This window comes from Ochotona princeps, chromosome 4 (genome assembly GCF_030435755.1).
Source record: "Ochotona princeps isolate mOchPri1 chromosome 4, mOchPri1.hap1, whole genome shotgun sequence".
NCBI classification, from domain to species: Eukaryota; Metazoa; Chordata; class Mammalia; order Lagomorpha; family Ochotonidae; genus Ochotona; species Ochotona princeps.
Window position 1 is genome coordinate 37297098 of NC_080835.1, and position 23454 is coordinate 37320551.

Genomic DNA, 23454 nt, shown 5'->3' on the forward strand with positions numbered 1-23454 from the left:
CTGAACCTTGACCTGCACCAAAGAACAAACAAAATAAAACGGAACCAACCAAGCAACAAAAAACCCTACAGCTACATTTAAGGTAATGTAAAATCTGTAAAACGGTGCTGAAAACCTGAAGGTGGAAAAGGGCAACGCTCTAAGATGCAGACAACTGAAACAGCAGCAGTGAGAGTTACCTGGGATGGCACACTTCTTAGGACAGGGGGGAAGGGTTAATCAGATGGTCCCAACAGAACCCATCACCATCAACACTGCAAACCCTAGGGACTGGAGAGTTCCACAGATGTCAGAAGCTTGGAGTCCACATAAGGGACTACCTGGAGTTGGCACTGTAGGTTGGTATCGTTTTTGCCTAAGCTGTGATAACATGACATATCAGGGCAGCATGCCAGTCACCACTCATGGTACTAATGAGTCTGAGTGTGTGCATTCTATGCTGCATTGCTCTCAGAAGCTAGTCAGCCAGTAGCCAACGAGCCCGATGACTGCACACGTCCCAGCACACTATCCCCACTGTTCCTTCTCCCACTGCAGCATACACCACATCTATGACCATTGCTATTGGGGACGGGGAGGGCAAAGACATGTTTCTTGGTGTCACTATTCCCATTGTTGGAGCAACACCAAAAAAAATTTTCCCCAATAACAATGAATGGGAAAGCAGTGAAACATGGCAGTCCTCAGGATTAGTGGCTGCCTATAGGAGACTCATTGCACTACTAGAAATACAAGCAATATAAAAGAAAACAAAAAAACTCTGGAAGAATGGAAAAACATGTTCCAGGAACAGCAAAACAAAGCTTGAACAGAAACAACTATATTTAGACAAAATATTTTAACAACTATACAAAGAGGGGACAGTCTAGTAACAGTGGGTTCAGCCACCACAGGCCATTCTGGCATCCCATATAAAATACCGCTTTGAATCTGACTACTCTGCTTCCCCACCCCCAGATCCCTGCAATGCAGCTGAGAAGGCAGATGACAGCCCGACATCCAAGTGTGGATCAGAACGGAGCTCTTGGATTTGGCCTGGACCAACAGATGGAAATCCCTTTCTTTCTCTGTGGCTCTTTCAAATAAATATCTCTTAAAAAAAGATGATTAACTCAATAAGATGGTATAATGAATGCAAATACTATGGCACTTCAAAATTTTGGCAGAAAAACTGAATTAAAATGGTTTCATTTTGGTGTAAACGTTCGAGATCCATCGGCAGTTTTTTCCTGTATTTTCCACGAAATTTTGATGATCCCAAGTATATGTGTTCCTAATGCTGCAGTATCCTATCTGATAAAACAAAAAATGGATTTACAGACAGTTGCAGAAAATCTAAAAACCAAAAAATAGTCATTCCTTCAGCACAAATGTACCATATTTTAAGTTCACAACCAAGTCTAAGCAAATTCTGATCTATTTTCGTATTTCTCGGGAATCACCTGTCTTCCAATGGTTATACTAGTTTACATTTCCTAGTTTTATTTTCTTAACACTATTTGGTGAAGAGACTATTCTTTCTTCAGGGAATGATTTTATCTCACTTATCAAAGATTAGTTGATTGCGGATACATGGATTTCAAGGCATTACAAAGTAGTTATAATCAAAACGGATAGGTACTGGCACAACAGACCTGTTGACCAATGGTACAGACTAGAGACTGCAGAGATTAGTCCATATACCTGCAATATTTCTGTTATAAGATAAACAGTTCATTTGCTACATTAAAAGTCACATATGTACTATATGATGCCCATATAAATGCTATTAGTACCCAGAGTAGAAAACTACAGTTACACAATGACATTAAAAGTAGTTGATGAGATTAAATCTTTTGCTTTTGAACATAAAAATTGTGGATTTGGTGGCTAGAATTGTAGTAAAGCTCATGAAAACACCACCTGTGAAGCCAGCATTCATTATGGGTGCAGACTCAATTTCTACCTGTGGCTGCTTCACTTGTGATGCAGCCCCCTAAGACTGACAGCAGATGGTGGTCCAAGTGCCTGGACCCCTGCCACCCACATGGGGGGTTCCTGATGTAGCCCCTGGCTTCAGTGTGGCCCATGCCCAGCTGTTGCAGCCATTTAAGAGTGAATCAAAAGATAGAAGATCTCTGACCCTCTCCTTGTCTCTCCTAGCTTCCAAATGAATAAATATTTTCTAAAAAAATGGATCATTCATTTACTTCAAGGTTAAACAGACTACTGTGAAAGACTGTCAGCTGATAATTAACCTTCATACTACATCATAAAAGAAAGCAAAGGCAATTTTACCTGAAATGTCTATTACATGATGAAGTTAAAAGAAGGTTGCTATTGCAGGTATTCAATGAAAAATTATCCTTCAATACCTTAGGCAACCAAACCTCAAGACATTTACATATAAATGTTAAATGTTGATGCAAAACTTTAAATTTAAAATGTTCTCAAATTTTTCCTGTGATATTTTGTGTGTAAGCGTCAATATGATGGAAAAAATTGCAAAAAACAATTGTTTTCAGAAAAGATTCTAATAACTTTCAGCAAACACTAAATGTCTACAGCACACACGCTACTGCAGTTAAAGCCTAAGGGAAGTTTCTCAGCATGTTACTTTGAGAAAAATTCAATTTCCTCTAATTTTTTAACATTAAGTCACAAATTCAGTATCTGTTCAGAAATAAATGGTTTTTTGCATATTTAAAAAGGACTTACGTAAGAAACTGTCCCTTTTAATTTGTAACTGTGCATTTCAGTTTTATGCACAAGAATAACTACATTTAAGAAAAAAATGTGCTGTCATCTAATTCATATTATCTTCCTCTTCAAAATTTTCCCATTTATTCATCACTTTTTAAAAATTCTGAATACATAAAGAAACAAAGTCATATTTGCCACCCATCCTAACTGAGTTGTTGTAGATGATCCCCTAACTAAATAGATGGCTACTCTATTGTAAAGAATGACTCACACACAGAAAACCACCACCAACAACACTTGCTGGTGAGGACGCAGGGAAAAGGGAATCCTACTCCACTGCTGTTGGGACTGCAGGCTGGTGCAGCCTCTACGGAAATCAGTATGGAGAATACTCAGAAAACTGAAAACCTGCATACCATATGACCCAGCAACAGCACTTCTAGGAATATATCCAAACGATCTGTTACACGAGAAAGCAACATGCACCCCTATGTTCATAGCAGCACAATCAATAATGGCAAAAACATGAAAGCAACTGAAACACCCAGCAACAGAAGGCTGGATAAGGGAGCTATGAATGACTCTATGGGTGGAGCAGGCAGACAGAAGGAGGCTTTTATCCCAAACCTGAAGACTCCTAGATCCTCACCAAGGACTATCAGTATGAGCACCGAGGACTACATCCCTACTGCCAAGGAGACCACGGGGAAATGGAGTGCCTTCGGAGACCAAGAATTCTGAGGTCACCCACCCCCATTTGGATCTACCACATGGGATGGAAGAAGCCCAAATCCTGCCTTGCAGGATCCAAGGTCATTGGAACAACAACCAGGATCCCTGAGCAGTCCGCAGAAACAGAAGAATAATAAACTTCCTTCAGGACTAGGGAGGGGAGCTTTCTCTGGTCCTTGCCTAGTTCCGGCTCTGGGTCCCCACCCCCTCTCGTAATAACCATCAGGAGCGCTCCAGAAACCCCTCAAAACAAATAAACAAACAAAACTAGAATAGATAGAGAACAACAAGGAAAGCTTAAAAACAGACAGGAAACGGTCAGCGGGGATGCACTTATAACTCACTGGGTGGGACACAAAGATTAGTTACTCCTCACTGGGGTATGGAAGATTTCTCTGCACACCCCTCCTAAACATGCTCACCTAAACTGTTGACATATATCCTGTTAGAATTATAGAGTCAGACCATCTGAAAAACAGCCAGGTTCAGCGAAAACATACTTCAATGCTATAAACTGCTAAATACTAAAATTAAAATAGGCTTGAGACAGCTGAATAGCAATCTATAGCCATTTTAAGGTGTATAGAACACGGTTGAATATAAACCAAAATTGAAATGTCTATGAAGAAGTCACAGGTTGTGGTTGAGAACCTGCATTTTCCTATTAACATATTAGTTAATCAATACCATGTCAATTAATGTCACAATGTTGTAAATGGTTGGAAATATTATGTTGGGGCTTTTAATTGATCGGGATGATACTCTGCCAGCTCTACCTTCAGACCAGAGATGGTCTCACCAAGAAACCATTGAACTTACCAGGACAATAAGATGCTGGACTTTATGCTTGGTAAATACCTCCAATGAAAGAATGTCGACTGAATTTGAATTATGGAAATGCAACAAGGTGGAGCAATCCGCCGTGGGGGGAGGGTGTGCGGAGGGGCGGGGGGAAATCCCAGGGCATAAAAAATGTATCACATAATACAATGTAATTAATTTTTAAAAAATGAAATGCAATAAAAATATGTTTAAAAAAAAAGACTCTATGGAATACTACTCAGCTATTAAAAAAAAAATACATTTCTTTGTGGCCAAATGGGTCCAACTGGAAACTATTATACTAAGGGAAATGAGCCAATCCCAAAAGGTCAGATATCATACGATGTCAAATCTAAAAATTATATCTGTAAATTGTGTATTATCACACATCCAAGCTGTCTGCACTATACGCAATAAGATATTGTAACCTATGAGTAATTCATGAGAGTGCATATAATCACCTGAGATTATTAATATCCCTCTTATTACTGCTACCCATGGATAATGATGATCTACGCTAGCATTAATTTCTACAGCAAGATACTGGACACTCTTCTGCACCACCCTACTGTCACATCGATACCCCTGGTATGACTTCGTCAACACCATGGAGATGAAGGCCCACTATTTCACTGTATTTAATTTTTTTCCTTGTTTTTGCCCTCTCAACCCGAGAGGGTCTGTACTTAAGAAGTATAATGAAAGCACAGTGGAAATAAATATTTCCATAGGCAGAAACAGAGAGAAGTATGTTCCCCGTACTTGCAATACAAGCACGGTCTCACAATGAAACAACAGATAAGCCCCTGCATTGTTGGGCGACACCTCAGTGGCAGTATGATGGACCTCTGAGGGCACTGGGAAGATCCCTAGTGGAAGACTGGAGAAGAGAACAAAGGGGAGAGGGAGAAACCCCAATGTCTATTAAACTGTGTCATAAAATAAAGAATTTAGAAATTAAAAAGAGAGAGAGAAAAAAGTAACTTGGAACTCATTCTTGTATAATCACCCATACAACTGGTAGAGGAAACCAAGAGTCCATTATTCCAAAGAGCAGGAGAGTTGAGGCTCAAAAAAACACAAAAACCTAAGGAAAGCACTGGACCAGAAGCCTTCCTCATGTCAGATTCAGGTTAGAGCAAGCATTCCCGAGAGGAATGCTTCCAAGCAACAACATGACAAACAACAGTAAGCTTTGAAAGGATGTAGGAAAAGTTTCAAAAAGGTCTGGTTTTTGCCTTTTTGCCAAAAGGAGATATGTGACTCATCATATATAAACCTGTCCTGTTTCTGAGGAAAACTTAAAATGAAAAGAAATTGTTTAAAATATTTCCTATGCAACACATTTCAAAACTATTTGAACATGCAGAGGGTGAACCACTGGATCTCCCCTCCCTGTCAACCCTCTTCTCTGTCACTGTGCATTTCAGGTAAATTTTTACATTAAACACACACACAAAGCATACAACCTGGATTCTTACACACCAGTAGGATCTTTTCACAAGATGCTCTATATTCTCTAAGATGGCTTTTAGGATCAGAAAAGACAAAGTATGTTTTATTCCCTTATATGAAAAACTATAATTACTGCTTCACCAATTAAATGAAGTATTAATGCTTTCTACAATGGTGAATGAAGTAATGCTTTTGAAATAATTCACTTATCACCTGGCAATCATGTGTTTAATGACTGTCAGGTTTTCATCACAGTGAGACAATTCACATCAATTATTCGACAATCATCTGTTACTAAGCAGTGATGGGACACATACAACTGCACTCCAACTTCATGCCACTCTCTTCCCAAACCCATCTCAAACATTTTTTACATAAAAACCAGGTAAGCTAAGAATAAAAACCGACTCTACAAGGTACCTGACAGATGTAAATAATATAGGAATGTCTATTAGATTTATTTTGGAACTCTGAGGAAACATGTAGCAAGTACCTATCCTATATTTACATTATCCTTCAATACCATAATTTTGATTCTAATTTTAGAACTAAATAAATATTACTAGTTTCTTTTTAAATTTACTATTAAAGTATGTGAAATAAAACTAAGATTACTGAAGGTCAGTTTCTTGTAACACAAAGGTTCCTGTACTCTTCGGCAATCATAGATTTATGTATCTGTTGTGAAACTTTGTACACATACAACTACCATTGTTAAAACCACGTTCCAAAATTGACCCAGGTTCAGCTGTTCTCAATGAAGATTTGGAGGAGGAATTGGTCAATTTTCTGAGGTATAGACCCCATGTTTTTCTTACCATCCTGAGTCTCTCAGAATATAGGGACTTAAATTTAAGAGAGGAAAAGATTATTTTAATCACCTGCCATTTCTGTCTATAATATAGACACACTGACATATATTATTTCATTAATTCATGTAACATCTCCACTTTTCTTGAAGCAGTTGAACAGTGTTAGATATAAACTACAGATAACCTGAACAAAAGAATTGACAGCAGAACCAGATGTGCCTAATGTTTCGGAAGCCCATGCTTCTTTTATTATACCAGGTAGATGCTCTAAAGAAAAGGAAATGAGTATCCATTTCTTAGTTATTATTTTTCATATTATTCTATCGAATAAACCTACCACTCAACATCCAGGTTGGCACTGCAGCACAAGTCAGCTGCACCTTGTATGCTGGCATGCCACACTGGCATGCTGGTCTGAGTACCAGCTTTTCTGTTTCTGTTTATTTCAGTTTTTTAAAGACTTACTTTGAAAGAACTAGCAGAGCGATATCTTCCATCTGCTAGTTCATTCCCTAAATGGCTCCAACAGCCAAGCCTAGTCAGGCCAAAGCCAGGAGCTTCATCTGCATGGGTTGAAGGGCCCAAGGATTTGGGCAATCTTCTGGTTTCCCAGATGCATTAGCCAGGAGTGGGATTGGAAATGGAACGAACGGGTTGCAAACCAGATGCTGGCATTGCAGGCAGCACTTTAACGCACTGTGCCACAATGCTGACCGCTGTCCTCCTGAAATCTAGCAGATGGAAGCTGAACCTCTGCTTCTCCTCTGTAGCTCTACCTTTCAGAACAAGTAATACTTTTTTAAGAGTTAGTGGGAGTCTTAGGACATAATTTTGTCTTTGTAGATAAACCTGAATGCCTTTAATCATACAATAAATTGTTAATTACAACATAATCATGAAGAATATAATAATGCAAAATCACTACATAAACATTGTTTCCTAATACTTTCTATAAACTAAACTGTTTTGAAGGCCAAAGATCTACCCAATCTGTCTAATGGCTTCACAAAGACAATAACTGTCAAAGGCAACTGGAATTTTCATCTACCTGAAATCTGGTAATTAGTTCATTAGCCTGCCAATCAACTGCATTGCCAGTGAAATTTGAGAAAGCAGAATGAACTAACTTACCGTGCAAATGGAAGTCTTTGTGCATATCAGTGTAAACTCTGAAGAAAATTCCAATTCTGAGATGGAAGTTGTATGGCAATCTATATGCTATCCATTAAAAAGCAACAAAAGGAACAGGTTAGTATACACATCAAGAACCCCAAAACCATAAAAACATAACTTTAAACCCACATTTTATAAATTTTAATCATTCACATGCCAGCCTTGGGGTTTATTTTCAAATCTGAATTAATAGTACTATCATTTATTGACATTTTACCCAGACTCACTAAAATCATTATGCATCAAATCATGGCTCTGATATGCTAGTTGAGCTTTCCTAAGGCAAACTAACAAACACTTAAAAAAATCGTGTCCCATCTAAAATCATACTGCATACCACTGTGGTTTTCCTGATCTAAATGGTGTGATAACAGTATTTTTATAGAAAATGTCAACTTGAAGACACATGCTAATCAAAAGGAAAAGCTGCTTTACAATTATTTGTGTAACTGCAATTGAAGATAAGTTTGTTTTAAGACACTGGGGGGGTGGCAAACTCAAGCAACAAAACTGATAAACAAGATTCCATTTGAGGAGGAAAAAAAAGTCATACATCTCAATTTACTTACAGTGACAATTATTTTTTTTATAGGCATGCATACTTTTTAAACATCTTTGCTTTTCAACCTTAAATTTTCTACTTACTATGTTCATTCACAGTGGTCTGGGCACTAAGCAAAGAGGTCCCTAGGTAAATTAGCATTTCTCACCTTCAAATCTTTTTGCATGGTCTTAAGACAGCCTTGGCTACAATTGCACACATTTACCCTGAATCAGTCTCAACACGGCTCAGTCCTGTAACCACCACACAGGAGTGTTTTTGCTTCTTAAGATCCGAATGCAGCTTTCATTGATTTGCTCTTGTCCACAAATTTCATGTTCATTATTCTATGCTAATTTTATTATTTTACCCATGTAAGAAAATGAACATTTACTGAATATCTATTTTGTCAAGAACTGAGAACAGCATGCTGAAAATTAGAAAACATCCTAGTCAACTGCTGTAAAAACCATGTATATTTGATTAGCTTGTTGAAGCAAATTAACGATTTTTTAAAGAAACGCTGTATGCCTTTTCTTTGCAAAGCAATTGTTGAACCAATGTCAACACAATATAGATTTAGCAAAAAAAATGACAGCTTAACATGGTAAAAACAATAAAAAGTATAACTGAGAAACAAAGAGTAATTATTGAATCTGAAAATACTAGAAGAAATGTGAATCAGAGAAATGAAACTGTAGAGTAAGTGATTTGAGTGAAAAATCTAGATGTAAATAGAAGCTCGAACAGCTCAAGGCACAGCAGTGAGGCAGAAACAAAACAGCACTTTCTGCCTTAAGCCAAGTAAAGGTAAACAATTAAACCAGTTCACAGCATAAAGCAGTAAAAGGTTTTGTAAAGAAAAGTGATGCTGTCAGTTGAACATTAAGACTTTAAGTTGCTCCAGACCCATTAAAATTGAAGAGTACCATTTTAAAGATCTGTATGTAAAATCAACATATTAATTCCAAGAACAATAGAGTTATACCTTGATTAAAAATCATATCAGCAGAATGCCTACCTTAACACTACATGGATCTGAGATAAGAGTCTTTGGATCTAGAACCTCCACAACAGCTTCCGGAATGACTGATTTCTTCATGCAGGACATGTTGAAGCCATACACATCATCCCAGAAAGCAATTTTATCAGCGTGTTTATTGACATCACTCACTGCTACCAGGCTGACAGTGCAAACATCAGGGTAGACTGTAACAAATTAAGTTGCACAGTACATTATTAATCTCTCATATCATGACAAAGTATAATTTTTAAAGGCTAATTACAATACCAAGTCCACCAGCACAGACTACACATTGGGAGACTAACACAGGTATAGACCAGGAAAACAAGGTTCATATAGCAGTGGCCCTTTGAAAAGGGACAGCATGGGTCAAGCACTGGGGCACAGCGGAGTAAGCTGCCACCTGCAGTGCCATCATCCCATACAGGTGCTGGTTTGACTCCTGGATGTGCCACTTTCAATTCATCTCCCTGCTAATGCACTTGGAAAAGGAGTGGAGGATGGTCTAAGTGTTTGGGCCCCCCAGTGGGAGACCTGGATGAAGCCTTTGGCTCTTGGTTTGACCTATTCTATCCTTGGCCATTGCAGCCCTTTGGAGAATGAACAGTCGGATGGAAGACCACCTTCTCTGTCTCTCGCTCTTTCTGTAACTTCACCTTTGAAATTAAAAAAAAAAAGGCCAAGATTAAAATAAAGATTCTAATGATGAATTACTATTAAAAATATACTAATTTTTATTATTTCATATATTTTTCTAAAACAGGGGTGGGGTCTTTTGTTTGCCAAGGGGTAGTTGGTTATTTATAACATTAATTGTGAGACATTTGGTATTATAAAATTAAGAATTAGTCTCCTGAGGACAATGGTATAGGTATAGCCAGGAAACATTTTTCTGTAAAGACAGTATTTTGATTTTTGTAGGCCATATGGTTTTTGTTACAACTACTCTTTGTGTTAGTATAAAAGCAGATACAAACAATATGTGAACAAATGGGCGATGCTGTGTTCCAATAAATTTTATCCTCAAAACAAGGATCAGGATACATACACAGATACTCCTGTTCAGGTCCACCACATTGTGCAAACCTCTGGGGATGCAATTCACTTAGTCATTTAAAGGAATTAAATAGCACTCAGAGCTGCAGTGTTTAGACACTGAAGCTACCTGACATATCCATAAAGTTCTTCTAATGTAGAACACTCATAAAAATCTTAGATTTTATAACACCATCAGTGTCTATGTCAGGGTCAGCAAATGATGGCCCACAGGTCAAAATCAGGCTGTGGCTGTTTATTAAATGTAGTTTCCTTGGGACACTGTCCTATTCATTTGTCTGCCTACTGTCCATGGTTGCTCTATACTGCAGACAATAGCTGGGGCCCCAGAGAACATGTGACCTTACAAAACCAAAAACATTTTCTACCTGAATACTGAAAGTTTTTTGATTTCTGGTTCTATTTTAAGTAATGTGACCTATCAATACTATCAGTAATGAAACTAAGAAAGACAACTTTTCCCTAATAAAAAATTAAAACTTACTAAGTATGCTTGTCATAGGAGGAAATTAAAGAGGAATACAGCTTTATTAGTATTGGGATATTTCAAAGTAATTATAGTTCACAAACACACAAAATCATAGTTTTTGTATGTCAGTATTTATAAAAGAAATTATTTCTTCCCCAGACTTATGAATATTCGTAAAGGATGTATCATCAGTGTTTTAGGTCAATTTAGCTCTGTATGCACCTCCTCACAGCTGCCTAAATTTTGGGCCACCTGCCAGAATTCTGGCAGATCTGTTACCCTCACATTATAAAACATTTGTCATTTGATTTTGGTCAGAGAGAAGCTATAACTGAATAATTATTCCTTCTTGTAGGTGAAATTAACCAAACGCTGATTGGACAAAAGCATCCTCTTAACAGACCATTTATAAATTCATGGCTTTGACATCTGTGTCCTTCTCGATTCAGTGCCCAGAATTCATTTGTCACTAGAACAGCTCACATGGTGAACAGATAAAGATGGGAAATCCTTTATCCCTAAGAAATGCTTTGCAAACTTGAAGGCACTGAAGGGTAAGAATCACACACACACAATCTGTAGTCAAAACTAGAATCAATGCTTGTATATAAATAATTACAGAGTAAAGAGGTCTGAATCAAAAAGAGACACTAAACTTCATATAAAATAAACTGCTCATTTCACAATTTTTGTGAATACATGTGAACGAAGAGACTTTCGTAAAAGTCAGCGATAGCAAGATGTTTGGTATACAAAAAGGAAATGAAGTCATTAAATTAGTGTATTTTCTAAGAATCACAAAAGTTTTAAGAATGACTCTCCAGTTAATACAATCAGGGTATCTTAATATTTATCTGGAAATTGGACATATTACTTCAACATTGATTTTAAACAGTGACTAAGCCCAGTAAAGCATAGCTGGCTAATACAATTTTTAAGCCACAACATATTTAGGAAAACTACTGAAAAAAGGCATAAATGATATTGCTATAATATTATGAACAAAAGTAATACTAAAAATGTGAAAAAAATGGACTTGACGATAAGAAGAGGTGCCAGTGGTGTGGCCTTATGGGTGAAGCTGCATCCATTATGGGCATTGCTTGGGGTCCTGGCTGCCCTACTTCCCATCCAACTCCCTGCTGATATACCTGGGAAAAGAAGTGGATGACAGCTCAAGTGCTTGGGCCCCTTTACCTATTTGAGTAACCAGAAGAGGTTCCTGGTTTGGAATGGCCCAGCTTAGGCCACTGAAGCCATTTGGGGAGTGAACAGGAAGTTGGAAGACCTATGTTCCCCCCCAACACCTGCTCTCCTTAACTCTTTCAGGTAAATAAATAAATATAACAACTAAAAAAGTAGATAAGAAATGATGAAAAAAAATATGAGACCTTTATAAGCACTATAAACCAGTGTCAGTGGCTGTTTCTATTGAGATAACCTAGTGAAAGCTTAGAAAATGGTAGCTAAGTGTTGGGGCTAGGTCAATAGCTCAATTGACTAATCTTCAGCCTGGGAAGTGCCAGCTTCTCATATGGGTAGCAGCTCATGTCCTGGCTGCTGCACTTCACATCCAGCTCCCTGCTCGTGGCCTGGGAAAAATGGTGGAAGATGGCCCAGTCTTGGGTCCCTGTACCCATGTGGCAGATCCAAGAGGCTCCCGGCTTTCGTCTTTGATTTGGTTCAGTTTTGGTCACTGAGACCATTTTAGGCAGTGAACCAGCAGATGGATAATCTTTCTCTCTGCCTCTCCTCTCTGTAAATCTGGCTTTCTGATACAAATAAATGAATCTGTAACAAAAACAAGACAGGAAGAAAGGAAGGAAGGAAGGAAGAGAGGGAGGGAGGGAGGGAGGGAGGAAGAAAATGCTAAGTGTTACACAAATGACAGGCATGATCACAAAACTTAGATTCATTTCATAACATTTGTAAGTACAAACCTAACATTAACATTAAACAATTCCTTTATATCAAACATTACAATGACTTTTGAATGACTTTCTAAAAGTTGGTGATAACATTGATTTTTCAGATAAAGAAAGTAAGTAACTTGTCTCCAATTATCATGCTCATCAATCAATAAGGTGATTAGTCAGCCAACAGCACAGTTAAAGGCTAAAAATCCTGTATGCTTTCAACTGTGCAAGATGACATATTTAATACTTTTCAGATGGAAGAGCAGCAAAGAAGAAGCCTATTTTCCTAAGTTTCCTAGGTATTTGTTGGAAAGCAAAGAGGGAATAAGATAATGGTTACGATGCTAACATCTGCACTGGAGTCTGGATTCACTTTCCAGTTCTAGCTCCCAATTCTAGCTTCCTGCTACTGGAGGACCTGGAAGGCAGCAGTGGTAGATGGTTGTGTTCCCACCATCCTCTTGAAGAACTCCAAATTGATTTTTAGGCTCCAGGCTTTACTCCAGCCTAGCCACTTCTGTGGCAGGCATCTGTGGAATAACTAGCTTATGAGAGCACACCCTTTCTATCTGGCTCTCAAATAAATAAGCAAACAAACAGGCACACATTGTGGCATAATGGGCAAAGCCAATGCCTGCACTGGCATCCCGTTTGGGTGCTGGTTCAAGTCCCACCACTCCACTTCCAATCCAGCTTCCTGTTAATGTCCTAGAAAAAGCAGTGAAAGATGGCAAAAGTACTTGGGGCCCTGCCACCCATGCAGGAGACCTAAAAGAAGCTCTTGGCTTCTGTCTTCGACCTGCCTCAGCACAGGCTGATGTGGCCATCTCAGGAGTAAACCAGCATTTGGAAGGTATCTCTATTTTTCCCTCATTTTTTCTGCAGTTCTTTCAAATAAATAAAATAAATGAATCTTAAAACAATAAAGCAGAGGAATGAGAAAAGGGGTTAAGAAAAAAAAAGGCAACTAATAAAATTTCAAGGTGAAATGAGGAAAAGAGAAATATTCAGTCTTATTTTGCTGACTTAAGAATGACAGGATGAAAAAACAGTAAGAGTGAAGTAGAAATAAGGAATATGCTATAAGTGTTTTTTATGCAGAGAGGGTGATAGCTAGCAAAGTATATCTGCACATTTAGAATTCAGAAAAGAAGCAGTTTCTCATTAGCCTAGATCATGTTTTTCAATTTCAAATGCAACTGTAAGTCTTAGAAAGAGGCAGACCTAAAAGTGTGTAGTTTATCTGCCACTTCATTTTGCTATCTCCTTCAGAAATGTCTGTAACCTCCAGTGTTATGAAGAAGAGCCTGTTTCCAAACAGAAACTCCAAATGCAGGAAAATTGCTTACCTTTCCTCATCTGCAGGTCAGACATGGGCATATGGCCAACAGTCCACTAACACAGGGCCCCAGTCTACTGCTAAGGTCAGTAACGTGATCTGCCGGCTAGTGCCTGCATTAGAGTTGTGCAATCACTTCTAAAATTAGTGCCATAAGGTCATTTTGAGCATTACTCTGGCTGTACCACCTTTCAGTCGCACAGTAACTTTGCAACCTAACCTTATACTCTTAATAAATAAACTCTTTTTTTGTTTGATATACAGGATTTCTATATCCTGCAACAAGAACCCTCACTGATACAAAGAACATATTTCAAGCAAATTCTTAAGAACAGGCTTCCTCTCTATTTTTGTTCAAAAAGTCAAACACGGGATATGAACACCCACCTCTGAACAACTGGTAACGCTCACAAGGCATACTCCAATTCAGGTTATTCTTTTCTTGACTTTGTTAAAAAGCAACACTGAATAGCACATTTTAAGCAGGTAAAAGTTTGGAATTGTGACTCCAGCTGAAGGACTACAATATTGTGAAATACAGGAGGAAATGGGGGTGGGGGGAGAGGAGGGAAGCCCAGGGAGGGATAAAGGGAAGTCCTACATCTACAAAACTGCATAATGGAAAACAAAATAAAGTTGGCTTTCTTTTTTAAAGTTAGCTTCTTTTTCATTTACCTACAGGTTGCCTTAACACAACTATGTCATATAAAGATAGGCAAAAACCTATCCATGAACCTCCTTCTTTATACCTCTGAGAATGAGAAACAGATTTGTCATTTTAAAAATGCTATAGGTTCTTAAATAATTTCACTAAGAATTCAACTTAGGTGTATTATGTTCTCAGTTCTTCAATGAGTACTTAATAATAATAGGATGAATATCCGGGTTAGTGGCTGCTTGTTTGAGAATAAGTATGTGTGTGTGTAACTTATCTGTGAGGTAGAAAGAGTGCTTCATTCCACTCGATACCGCTTCAAATGCCTCCAATGGCAGGTATACAATACAAAGATCAATTTTGAATACCATTCTGGGAAGTTTAGAAACAGTTATTTCAATCTTCCCTACAACTTTAAGTATCAAAAGGTTTTTTTCTCTTTTTCTAAGGAAGTGCCTTTTAATAGAAAAAGCAAAGTGGTTCAGTGAAAACCAGATAAATACTGAAGTCATGTATATCTGAATTAGAATTTTAAAAAGTCAAGGCATGGTTACTTAACATGTGTATTCCAGGCTATTTATGACATTGTTTATAAACCCAAAGGACTGTTCAAAGATTATGTCGGATAATAAACATAAAGAGTATTTTATCTGGCAGGTTGCAGACAATGAACAAATTATATGAAATGTTGTTTTTAGTCATTAAATATAGTACTCGAAAAAAGGAACAAAGCCACTATAATTAGAAATTAGAAATACATACAAGTGTTTCAGGATAAAATACATTTGAAAATTTTAGGGGCAATTGTTAGGTGCACTGGTTGACAGTATTTGGGACACCTCAACTCCTAATTCCAGCTTGTTGCTAACGCACACACTGGAAGGCAGCAGCTGGGTTCCTCCTGGGTCCGCCATATGGGAGGCCTGGACTGGATTCCTAGCTCCAGATCTTACTGTTGTAACCATTTGGGGAATTTACCAGTGACTGAGGCAGTGGTTAGGGTGAACTTCTCTCATGTGTGTGCTCTACTGCTATCTCCCTCCTCTAGGGAGAGTGAGATACTTAGCAGAGAACACACATGTACCTTGAACTGGCAGTAGATAATACAGTGATAAAAGAAGAGAGGGAGAGGGAGAGGCAGAGAGAGAGAGGGAGAGAGAGGGAGAGAGAGAAAATGGACAAACTCTATGAAAAGGATTCTATTGTCCTAGATAATTTTCTCCAAACTTGGTCCTGATTTTTAATTGTACCGTAACTGCCAAAATCACTTCATCAAACATTGAAGCGAAGGAGACTAAGATCAAGAGTATTATACTACTAATTCCATCCACTTTCATACAACAATTTTATTAGCTCTACTCTGACCAGGAAAACCATTTATTCAATCGAAAGCTTTGAGAAAGAAAAAAAAAGTGCAGGGAGAGGGAAATAGAAAGGGCTAGATGCCACTTAATTCAGTTTTAACGACATGTAGGATTTTTAGAAGCTGTGGAATTTACTGAAGAATGACAAAAATAATCCCTGCCCTTAGAGACAATATTTTGTTTGTAAGAACCTGTTTACAGCAGAGCCTGTAAAAACAATCTTACTCTTGAAACAACGGGCTTAACATGAGGAACTCCATGTTGAGCTAGGCTCCATCTTAGATGAGGTAACCCCCTACCCATTAGACTCTAGTGCTGCCGAGAAAACTGCACCCTGCTTGGCAAGATGCTCAACCCCTGGCTAGGGTGTTCAAGCATAACTAGGAAAAAATGAGTTTCACCTGATACAGCAGCAAAGGCTTCAAAGTTGAGTAATTATTTTTATCTCTGAGATAGTTCTGCCATGGCTCAGTCCACCTGAACTCCTCCGGTTTGCGGCTTTTGCCTTTACTAACCCTGCTGTTCTGCAGCTTGGGGTCAAGAGGTCTTTAGGGCGTGAGCTCTGTCTCTACCACCAGCAGCAAAGCAATTCAGAACCTTAATCAGTATGTGGCACTTCTCTGTACTGCTCACTTGAGTACAACACTCTGAATATTTCATATTTTAAAAATGTAATATTTTCCAGAGACACGAAAAGAAAGTCTTCCAAATTCACTGCATCCAATTATATACTGAGTATACTGTGCTTTAAAAACTTACTAGAAAATAGTCTATTTTAATGCTTTCATTAAGTCATAGGTGCTAGGTTTATGCAGTTAGTGAAGTCATGGAAAGATCACCATTACAGTGAATAATTCTGAATAAGCATGATACATGCTCCTGGGGGAAAAAGGATTTACTGATTCAAGAATTAAAAATGAACTCTGTTAAGATTTTGATTTGGAAATCACAAAGTTTCCAAAATCTAGTCCTTAGAATTTTACCTAAAAAAAGCTTTCAATAACAAGTTCCTGAGAAAACCATTTTGAGTACTACATGTGTTACGTAATGTTCTACTTTCAAAAATATAGTAAGGAATAGGTCTTAAAACTTTGTCTAATGGCAATGTCTTTCATCTCTATTGGGAACTGTTTCAGTCATGCATAGTTAATTTGAAATCCAAAGGCGCATTCGGTTCTCTTGGACTAAAATTGGAATATTAAGACTAGAATTTTATACTCACCTGATCCTCCTTTTGCCAAGTATTTGTTCTTTGCAAAAAGGACAGAATCCAACATAGACTCAAAAAGAAGAAAATAGCCCTGTATAAAAAAGGGGGAATGAATTTTAGAACTTGATAAATCTTTACAAATATATTAATTTGTATATCCAGATTACTTTTAATTAAAAAAATGTATCTCTGTCTCCAGCCCAGTATTCTACCAAGTCAGAAATTGGCTTATGCAGTAAATTCTCCACAGTCATTTTCCAAAAACCTGTGTACAAAGTGGACCTATAAAGGTTCTTACAGGTGAATATACTCACCTTGTCTCTATTCCATACTATTGTTTATTTTAAAAGGAACTTCCAGGAACACTGAAATGTTAATCTAGGGTATCAGTTCATAACTATGTTTTGTTTGCTGGGGGTGGGTAGACATGTCAGAGGTATTCTGAGGAACATGCAGGGCTTTGATGATGCTTCTGGCATTACTGGTTAGATCCAAAGGATGTTGATAAACATCTTAAAAATGCAGTACCCTTTCCACCAAAACCCGAAAAAGAACTACACGGCCCAAAATTCAACAGGCTAAAGGCTGCTAAACTCTATTCTAGAACACCATTCCCCAATACTGTTTCATCTTTGTTATTTTTTGGTTTAAAAGATGTGCGTGTGTGTGTGGTGGTGGTGGGGGTGGGGGTGTTTAAGGCAGCCAGTACTGGCATGGGTGCAGGTTTATGTTCTGACTGCTTCACTTCCTATCCAATTCTGTGGGGCCCTCCACCCATGTGGGATTCAGAAAAGGCTCCTGGCTCCTGGCTTTGGGTCAGCTCAGCTTTGGCCTTATGACCATTTGGGAAGTGAATCTGCAGATGGAAGACCTCTCTCACTATTACTACTGCTCTCTCTGTAAAACAAGCAAACAAAAAATCTTTTATACAATAAATCTTCTTAAAAAATGGTAAGGGGAAAGGTCCTTAAAAAGGTTTGAGGAACACTAATGCCATACCATCCTGCCAAAGACTCATAATTACATCAGCACTGTGGTGGGACTTCCAAGGAACACCTCCCCTCTTTAAAAAAAAAAAACCAACAAAGAACATAAATGCAAAATGCTTTGAAGCAAAGGCTTTTCTAGACAAAGGGGTGGGGTGAGGAGGGCTTTCAAAAAAGTGCCAAAATGTACTTTGGTGATGCTGTGCATGTCTGAGAAGTGACAAAGGGAACTAGTATCGCTATCAGGTTAACTGTGGTTCAAACGCATGCAGGAGTAACTTCATGTAACAAGTCGTGTGGGCAGTGTTATCACACTAAAATTCCCAATCAAAAGCTCTATCATTGAATATGTAAACAGGAGTTGACTGTTGTTTGTGCTTGAGTCTTTAAGACACCACCCAGAATTTGGAGAAAGATTCTCTTAGGATCCGCCAGTGTAAGGGTAAGGCTGCTGTTCCTGTTTACAGGCTCGGTATGTCAACCTCTCCCTCCAAACTCCCAAGAACAACACAGAATTTTTGAGCAGTGTTATTCTGGAGAACTGCTGAACATGCTATAACCAAGAATTTCCACTTTTCAAATACAGGCTTTCCTTCCCTCCCCCGCCCTGGTATTCTACATCAACATCTTGTGGAACAAATGGTGCTTGAAATACAGTTTATGAAACATGATCCCAGTGTTCTGCAGATTTTACAGCACAGTAATGAACTGTTTACCAAGAAAGGAGAATTATCATACAAATAAAAAATCTGCCAGTCTTGGTGTCACAAATTCACTGCAATATAATCATGCTTCACAGCTTACTACTGAAATGACAGAATCATGACTTCAGGAATACGTGCCTGTTTCCTTTAGTTTTTTTAGTGTGCACTCACAGTGACCCCTAAGTCACAGGGAAGGTCAAGTGTTCAGTACAGCCCATACCACAGGATACATCTTACTACTGCTTAAGGTGAATCAATGAATGTTACCCTTAGCATTCTAACTGAAAATTGTCTTCATCCAATTATTTGTCCCATTTGCCCACAGCTTCCAGATGAGATAAACTAATTTTTAACCACATGAATAAAAAATATTATAAAGGTTTCACCAAAACAAGGAAAAAAAATGAAACCTAGCAATCCAAAATGTATAATAATCACGAGATTAACAGCAAATTAAAGCTAATGGAAAATTCAGCTTTCATGTTTGAATCACTTATAAAGGAAACTAATTAAATTGCCACCAGCAACTCTACACTGGCATTTACCGTCCCATCCCCAACACAGTAATCCTCTGATAAGAAAATCGTTACTAACAAAACAAAGGCTTTAATGAAACTTGCTTATTAATGTATTTACATTAGGAAAAAGAAGGATTTGGTGGACACTGATTTTCTGGATATAAAATTCAGTATGCCAAACTCTTAAATTCAGTATGTCAAACTCTTCATTAATATGATCTAATGTTTTCAAAGAACAAGAGATTTATAGAATTTAACTAAGAAATCTTTGACAATCTGACATAATTTGTGTAGATCTGTGCATATAAATGCTTATAAACAGGCACTGATTCACTGATAAAAGCTATAATTATGCTTTAGAATAATTAAGAGTTTATGGGGAAAAATGCGAAACATGTTAGCTGTGGCTAGTGCTGTGGCACAATGGTGTACACTGTGCCTGCACTGTCAGCATCCCACTACGGATCTGCCTGCTTTGCCTCTGCTATTCTGCTTTAGTCTTTTTTTAAAAATATATTTTTAGTTTGAATTTTGAATTATGTGGTACAATTCTGTATAGGCTGGGATTCCCCCCCAGCAGATTTTTCCCCATTTTACTACAATTATGATTCATAAGGAATCATAATTCTATCAGTTTCTTCTTTAAGTGACATTGTTGGTACAGACAATGTCAGACAGTCCAGCATCCCACTGTCCAACAGTTTTATTGGGAATCCATCCTTCATCTGGAAGCAGGGATACCTGTTGCATTATACCCCCACATCTGTATATGATAGACCCCAGTACTCCATCAATACACATTTCCCTAATTAAGAAGCCATGAAACAAGGTCAATAACTGGTATGAGTTAAAACAGCCACAAGAACATCAACATCAACAACAAATTACAGCATCACAAAAAAATGCACCACTGAGTAACCAACGTATCAGTGACAAAAAGGAAACACAAAAGTCTCTTGGGAAAAATGCTACTGTATGATCCATGAGCCAGTGATGAATTCGACAAGAGAAAAGAAATTATTTCGAACAAAAAAAACTGAAATAAAAAACATCAAAACACATGAGATACAGCTAAAAACAAACAAACAAACAAACAAACAAAAAAAGCAGTATGGATCGGATTGCTGAAGTCACACTTTCCATGATGGTTTCCTTATGTAAGAGAACATATGGTATTTGTTCTTTTGTGATTGACTCATTTCACTGAGCATAATGGTCTCTAATTGGGGCCAACTAGTTGTAAATAATATGATTTCATTCTTCTTAATAGCTGAACAATATTGCATGGAGTAGATGTATCATAGTTTCTTTAACCACTCTTCTTTGGACGCACATCTGGATTGTTTCCATGTCTTTGCTATTGTAGATTGTGCTGCTGCAAATATAGGATTACAGATCCTCTTCTCATATGCAGATTTAATTTCTATTGGGCATATTCCTAGGAGTGGGATAACTGGGTCATCCTGCCTCCCTCCTGCTTCAGTCTTTATGAGCCCTTGCTGTTCCAGGGAGTGAACCTGTGGATGTATCCTTTTGAATTAAATAAAACAAAACAAAAATCACCTAAGTTTTGAGCTGGCTTCAGCTGGATCACGCCCAACCTACTGCAGCCATTTGAGGAGTGATCAGAAGATGGAAGGTCTCTGTCTCTCCCTTTCTTTGTCATTCTGTCAGTTAAAATAAATATTAAAAGCTGGAGCAGTAGCCTACTGTCTAAATCCTCACCTTGCATGTGCGGGGATCCCATATGGAGACCGGTTTGTGTCCCAGCTGCTCCACTTCTCTTCTAGTTCTCTGCTTGTGGCCTAGAAAAGCAGTAGTGGATTGCCTAAGTTCTTGGCACTCTGCACCCACGTGGGAGACCCAGAAGAAGCTCCTGGCTTCAGATCAGCTTGGCTCCAGCCTTTGCAGCTTCTTGGGGAGTGAACCAGTGGGATGGAAGATCTTTTTCTGTCTCTCCTTCTCTCTATAAATCTAACTTTCCAATTAAAAATTTTAAAAATCTTTAAAAAAATGAATCCTGAAAAAAAAATATTAGTAGGGCTAGGCGAGGTGGCCTAGTGGCTAAAGTCCTCGCCTTGAACCTGCCAGGATCCCATATGGGTGCCGGTTCTAATCCCAGCAGCCCCGCTTCGCATCCAGCTCCCTGCTTGTGGCCTGGGAAACCAGTTGAGGACGGCCCAAAGCCTTGGGATCCTGCACACGTGGAGGAGACCTGGAAGAGGTTCCTCGCTCCTGGCTTCAGATCAGCGCAGCACTGGCTGTTGTGGTCACTTGGGGAGTGACTTAATGGACGGAAGATCTTTATCTCTCTCCTCCTCTCTGTATATCTTACTTTGCAACAGAAGTAAATAAACCTTTAAAATAGTGTTAGTAGTGTGTGCAAAAATTTTTTTTTCATTTGAAAATAATTTAAACAAAAAAGTAAGGAGTCATCTAGATGGCTAAGTAGGCAAAAGATGTACTGATTTCGAGCAGCAAAAGGGTAGCCAAAAAAGAGTGGACAAAGTGCATTCCCAGGAGAGACATGGAGAGAAATCTGAAGTGGAAACTGCAGAAAGTGAAGAGACATGGCAGAGTAGTCTGCAATGCATAAACACACAGCTGCAAGCAGAGGTACCACACTGGGGCCGGGGAAAACACCTGAGCTGGAGAGAAAGGTAGGCACACACAGTGACAGCCAGTTACGGGCAACATGTCTCACACAGACTCACATAGGCCACACTGACCCATGTTCCTGCCACTCAAGTGGGAGGCCTGGACTGAGTTCTCAGTCCTCAGCTACAGGCTTTTCCTAATCTCTGGTCATCCCAGGCATCTGAGGACAGCCAGTAGATAGAATCTGTTTCCATCTGTTGTTGTGCCTCTTGGATGAATTTTTAAGACACAAATAAAATCATCCCCAATTTTTTTACAATTAAGAAATAGAAATTTAGAAATTCAGCAATTAAGAAATAGAATTTAGAGCCAGCACAGTAGTGTAGCAGGCTATTGAGCCATCTTCTTAAAGGAGAGAAAAGAAAGGAGGTAATGTGGGGAAGAGGAAAGGAGAGCTAATACTCCCCCCGATGGCTGCAGTGGCCAAGACTGAGGCAGACCCAAGCCAGGAACCTCATCCAGATCCTGTAGGGGAGTGACAATGGACCACTGCTTGACCCATGTTCTGCTGCCTTTGCTTGACAGTTAGTAATAACCTTATAGAAATTCGGTAATTTATGTAGGCAAGAACCATAGAAACTATCTCTAACATTGTCTTACCAGGGTTATAAGTGTTAAAAGATAGTCATCATAGGGTATGTAAGAAGATGGCTATTCATGTTAATAATATTTCAAATGAAAGCAGACATGACAAGATCAAGCATAAAGTACAAACCTCAGACTTTGTGAAATTCAGTTTTGTGTCTTAGAAGGGGTGGAAATCATGACTGCCCTTGGGAAGAATCTCAATTTAAAATAGTACGAATTTGACCAATATGCTGAAACTATTTTTATTGGTTTTGAGAGACAGAGTGTGTGTGTGTAGCATTTGAAAGGCAGGACAGGGAGAAATCTGCCCTCCACTTGTTCACTCCCTAAGTGTCCTAGGACCTCCATACTGGTCTCCCATGTGGATGGCATAAGCCGAACTACTTGAACCAACACTTGCTGCCTCCGAGGGAATGCATTAGCCAGAGGCTGGAACTGCAAACAGAGCCAGTTCTGGAACCCAAGAATTCCGAATGGGGTGCAGGTATTGCAACTGACACCTTAATCACTTAGGCCAAACATAAGTTCCTGATTAAATAGAAATCTTAAATTCTATTCAAGATTTTATTTTATTTGAAAGGCAGATTTTTACAGAGAGAAGACAGAGCTGAACAGATCCAAAGCTGGGAGCCAGAAAATTCTTATTGGCTGCCCACCTGGGTTCATGGACCCAAGGTCCCATTCCATTCTGCTTTGGTTTCCTAGGCAGTAAGCACAGACCTGGATGAAAAGTGGAGCAGCTGAGACACA

The 23454-nt window shown here is 38.6% G+C and overlaps 1 protein-coding gene across 3 annotated transcripts in view; it reads right to left on the reverse strand.

Annotated features, from left to right (window-relative positions):
* Positions 1 to 23454, reverse strand: part of PRMT3 (protein arginine methyltransferase 3) — a 115392-nt gene that overhangs the window by 25212 nt on the left and 66726 nt on the right. For all 3 annotated transcript variants that reach the window (XM_012927086.2, XM_058663252.1, XM_058663251.1), the window contains 3 exons: positions 17263 to 17341; positions 9239 to 9426; positions 7635 to 7721 (listed from right to left, as the gene is read on the reverse strand). In XM_012927086.2, coding sequence (XP_012782540.2) covers positions 7635 to 7721; positions 9239 to 9426; positions 17263 to 17341 — 354 coding nt within the window. The remainder of the gene's footprint in view (positions 1 to 7634; positions 7722 to 9238; positions 9427 to 17262; positions 17342 to 23454) is intronic.